Below are 5,361 nucleotides of genomic sequence, written 5' to 3'. Positions count from 1 at the left end.
GTGCACATCCTAGGACCCCACCTATACAGAATATAATTTAATTTAAAAGTTTACATACAACTGAGTCAACCTATTTAGCTAGTAATGCACATCTTTAAGCATATAAAAATTGTGTCTTTTTTAGTAGATTTATTTAAAAACCGTATTAGAAATGGAAATTAAAACAGTTGTAAAATATAAAAGGGAAAATTAAAACTAAAATTAAAAAAAAAAAATTAAAAAATGTTGTAAAATTAAAAAAAATGTAAAATATAAAAGTAAATAGATATTGCAACACAAACACGCGTTGCGAGCAAGGTTACAGAAAAAAGTGCACCTGTGGGTTCACCGTGTCGTGACGGTAGAAATCACAGAAAACGATAGCGGGGAAAGGTTGTGAAAGAATAGAAAACATGGTATGAAACACCACAAACTCAACTGCATTACACTCATAATAGCAATATTTAATTTTCACTTTAGTAAACATGAAACTCTGTTCCCCAGTTATTGGATGACCCTAACCTCACTGCAGTAAACGATGTATTGAAGATTATTTTCCTTGCGTTTCCACAATACTGCCTTGGACGTGCTTTGATTGACATGGCCATTAACCAAGCATATGCTGATGCGTATGCTGCATTTGGTAAAATTTTAAACTTTATTTAATTCTATTTTGGTCTAAAAATTTTAATTTAAAATTTATATTTTTTTGTTTTTAAAAACAGATTCTATTTAATCTGAAAATGAACCTTCTTTTTCAAAAAAAGTTTGAATTTGTACATTTCTAACGTTTTTTAGTTTTTAAAGACTGAAAATAAATTAATTTTATACACTCCGCATTTTTAGGTTATGAAAAAGTGTAGTAATATAGGCTTAAACTTTATCAAATTTTTTTAAAATTTATCAACAATGTGATATCATTTATTATTATACTAGTGCATGCATGCCCTATATTTTAATTTAAAAAAGCCAAAAAGTCTAAATTTAAATTAATTTATGATCACACAGGTATAAACTCTTTCAAAAATCCGTTTGATTTTGATTTGGTTGGGAGGAATTTGCTTGCGATGGCAATTGAAGGGGTCGTGTTCTTTATTCTTACTGTATTGATACAGTACAGGTAACTGACTATGCTTCTTTGGGTAGGGTGTATGTTTTATTGGGGTACAGAAACAGTGAAATTCTTTGTTTTTAGTAAATTGTCAGCCTTACAGAAAAAACAATCACCACAAAGTTACATATATGTGGTAACTTGTAAGCTGGCACGAGGTGTATGAAACAGAACATCTGTGTTTAACGACTGTCGATTTTAGCAAGTAACATTCATTTAATATCTGTGACATTTCGTATACTTCTTGTTACTGCTTTATGCTTTAATTATATAGATATATATTTACAAATTATTATATCACTACTGTATTATGCTAATATAGTAACTTTACTTTGCACTTTTCACCAATGTAATAAATGTGTTAAAAGTACAAACAACTGTAAACTAAAGTAATATATAAAGGATAGTATACACCAAAGCTACATTTCTGGTATTAAATATACATATACACACCTCGCAAAATCTTTAAAGAATTTGCAATTTTAGATTTTTCATTAAACGTGATAAAGTAAAAGCCTTAAGTACAATTTCCAACAACCCAAAATTGTTGTAAACTGATTAATGTATAAACAACACGATACCATACACTAGCTACACATCCGGTTTTAAAAATACATGATACCACAACTCACAAAATATTTAATAATTTAAAATTTTAGATTTTTCTTCAAACGTGATAAAGTTGAAGACTTGAGTAAAATTCACCACAACTCAAAAATGTTGTAATTAATTACTATATAAACAAAAACAACACTAAACACCAAAGCTTAACACCTAATATTCGAAATAAATACACATATTTCACAAAATATTTATATAATTTGCAATTTTAGATTTTTTATCAAACGTGATAAAGTAGAAGACTTGAGTAAGATTCCTCACAACTCCAGTGAGGAAGACGACGACGTCGCTGCAGAGAAACAGAGGTTGCTTAAATCAGATGTCACAGATATTTTACGGATCAAAAATTTAACAAAAGTTTACACGAAAGTTGGAAGCAAGAAACGACTGTTAGCTGTAGATCGGTAAGTATTCAAAATATCTGTTACTTTTTTTATAGTTGAAAACTGCTAAATGAATTATCCAAATTTTTGACTGGTTGTACTAAGATACTGCCTGGTTAGTTTGCAAAGTTTTATTCTTTAAAAACATAAACTACATAAACTACATAAGATTTAGTATATCACTGTTGAAACTGTCTATGTATGCTGGTTTATATTGTTAACAAATAAATCTAAAAATTCTGTATGTTTATATGAGTGAGGTGCTACAGTAAGGCACACCAGGGAACCTGAGGTTTTGGCAAAAGTTGCCTCATTACCCCAATGCTAAATCTATGTTAAATAGTAATGACTAGTGATATTTAGGCAATTTAATTTTTCATTGTTTTTTTTACCAAATTAATTTTTCGTTGTTTTTTTTACCAAATTATTTTTTCGTAGTTTTTTTTACCAAATTTAATTTTTCATTGTTTTTTTACCAAATTAATTTTTCGTTGTTTTTTTTACCAAATTAATTTTTCGTAGTTTTTTTTACCAAATTTGATTTTTCGTTGTTTTTTTCTGCAGTATGTGTGTTGGAGTACCACAAGGTGAATGCTTTGGTTTATTGGGCGTTAACGGCGCTGGTAAGACGACCACATTCAAAATGCTGACTGGAGACATTGCTCCAACTGCTGGGGATGCTTGGATATGTGATAGAAGTATCATGGATAACATAAGGGAGGTACAACAGAATACCGGATACTGCCCGCAGTTTGAAGCACTTAATCAACTACTTACAGGTGAGCTGGGAAAATTATGTAGTAGGGTGGGGAAGATAGGACACCCATTCATTCTATTTTCTCGTCCAATTTGGTAGTAAACAAAAAACATTCAAAGAATTATAAAACCATATCCTCACGACTCACATGGGGCGTTGTTATTTGTTTAAAACACCATCAGGATGTTTGGATATTACTTGTTAAAAGTACCCCCTCTTCTCCCATCCCACTATACAAAATCGTAAAATTTCAGGCTGTAAAAATAAAATTGTGAATTTCCAAGCTGTAACAAATCAAATTGTAATTTTTCAGGCCGTGAGCATTTGGAATTTTATGCCAAGTTACGCGGCGTTCCACCTGAAGATATTTCCAGAGTAGCAGAGTGGGGAATAAAGAGATTTGGACTCACCATGTATGCAGATAAAACAGCAGGAACCTACAGTGGTGGAAACAAACGGAAATTATCAGCGGCGATTGCATTTATTGGTTGTCCACCTATTGTATTTTTGGTAAGTGAAGAAGTATATGATTTGGAAATTATTTTCCGTCAATAATTCTTATAATTGTATATTAATACATATTTTATGTAGGCTACATTGTTAATTGATGTAAAAATAGTGATACAGAAATCTCAAAACCCTCATTAAAAACTAATTTTTACTTTAATATGTTATCAAGACAAAAAATAAATATGTTCTAAATCTATAAACAAAAAAAAAAGCTAAAAATATTTTCTAAACAAAAAATTTCAAAAGGATGAACCAACTGCTGGCATGGATCCTCTATCACGTAGATTCCTTTGGGGTAGAATATCTGAAGCTGTGAGTGGAGGAAGATGTATTGTGCTTACCTCCCATAGCATGGAGGAATGTGAAGCGCTTTGTACAAGACTTGCCATCATGGTCAATGGGAGTTTTAAGTGCATTGGAGGACCTCAGCATCTGAAAAATAGGTGTGTTTACTGTTTTGTATTGAGCAATGGGTAGGGTTTTGCTTAGTGAGTTAGTTTTAGGTGTATTTGCAAGTAATAAACACCCTGTATTTTTAACTTCAGGATGTGCTATATAATGCATTATAAAAAAGATCCAGATATTGGACGGTTTATAAAAGACATACTTTAAACCTTTTTTACCTATTTTATTTTTATTTGTCTATTTAACCTTGGTAGTGAAGATTGAAAAATATTTAGATTGAAAAGACAGCATATAGCAACAAAACAACAATTGTTAAATGTCACCTACTGTTAAAACATATTTACATTTAATTGGTCCAAATTTTAGTCGAGCGCCGAGCATCAAAAAAGCAAGCTCAGCTCGGCACATCCCTAGTAAAGTCACAACCCTTACATACAAGCCTTTTAAAAACTTATTTTCACCTTGTATTAGCGTGATCATTTACTTTTCAAACACAGATATGGAGAAGGTTACACCATCACAATAAAGGTAGCAGGCAACATTGGGAACCTTGAACTTGTTAAATCTTTCGTTGAAGAATCTTTTCCATCAAGTATTGTGAAGGAAAGTCACAGTAGCATGATTATGGTGGGTCAAAGTGAATATTTTACCATTTTAAAACTAAGTTTTTGCAATGATAATATGGAAACATTTTTATGTGGACCACTTACTTTTAAAAAATTAAATATTTTTTATAAACAAATAAGTAATACTAGTTTTCAGGTGAAATTTTTATCCGTAAAGTTTGCTTCTTTCTGTATAAAAATGAAAGATAAGATTTATTCCAACCAACGTTTCATTTGCCATACCAAAAGACGTTAGCATTTTTATACCAGAACAGCAGTTATACCCTTTTTGCACGGTCACTTTTATGCGCGTAAGTACTCACATATTTACTCGCAAAAACAAAGTTAACACGCATAACGTTATAAGCGTGTCATCTGCTGTAGAAGGTTGGTTGTTACTCGCATTATGCGAGTAAAGAAAAGTATAGTGAAAGTACAGTTTCACTTTTGAGAGCCTAATCTTTTTCGGGTATTATTTTTACAGTTTTTAGTTGGTAATAGCACCATAAAGTATCAAAACCTATTTTATAAACTAGATTTAACAATATTGCGCTAAAATAAGCTAACTCAATGTTGATACGCGCATAAACCAATGACCATGCAAAATAACGCGGTAAGCGAGTTATCATGGGACGAGTTAATGCGAATCGCTAATCGCATTAACTTTTTTACCATGCAAAAAGAGTATAACAACCAACCTTCTACAGCAGATGACACTTATTATGACGCTATGCGTGTTAGCTTTGTTTTTGCGAGTAAATATGCGAGTACTTACGCGCATAAAAATGACCATGCAAAAAGGGTAATAACCAACCTTCTACAGCAGATGACACGCTTATGGCGTTATGCATGTTAACTTTTTTTTGCGTGTAAATATGCGAGTACTTACGCGCATAAAAATGACCATACAAAAAGGGTATATGTCTGTATATTGCTGGGTTAAGCAATCGCGATGTATATCGGTTTTAATAAAATACAACTCATTTCCAA

The 5,361-nt window shown here is 31.5% G+C and overlaps 1 protein-coding gene across 1 annotated transcript in view; it reads left to right on the top strand.

Annotated features, from left to right (window-relative positions):
* LOC100184707 (ATP-binding cassette sub-family A member 1-like) overlaps positions 1-5,361 on the top strand; it is a 35,798-nt gene that overhangs the window by 27,759 nt on the left and 2,678 nt on the right. The window contains exons 39-45 of the mRNA XM_026835495.1: positions 484-622; positions 988-1,099; positions 1,924-2,115; positions 2,659-2,873; positions 3,165-3,361; positions 3,608-3,804; positions 4,264-4,393. Coding sequence (XP_026691296.1) covers positions 484-622; positions 988-1,099; positions 1,924-2,115; positions 2,659-2,873; positions 3,165-3,361; positions 3,608-3,804; positions 4,264-4,393 — 1,182 coding nt within the window. The remainder of the gene's footprint in view (positions 1-483; positions 623-987; positions 1,100-1,923; positions 2,116-2,658; positions 2,874-3,164; positions 3,362-3,607; positions 3,805-4,263; positions 4,394-5,361) is intronic.

The sequence above is a fragment of the Ciona intestinalis genome, chromosome 8, assembly GCF_000224145.3.
Source record: "Ciona intestinalis chromosome 8, KH, whole genome shotgun sequence".
NCBI classification, from domain to species: domain Eukaryota; kingdom Metazoa; phylum Chordata; class Ascidiacea; order Phlebobranchia; family Cionidae; genus Ciona; species Ciona intestinalis.
The sequence above is the reverse complement of the archived record's forward strand: the minus strand, read 5'-3'. Positions and strand labels throughout refer to the sequence as shown.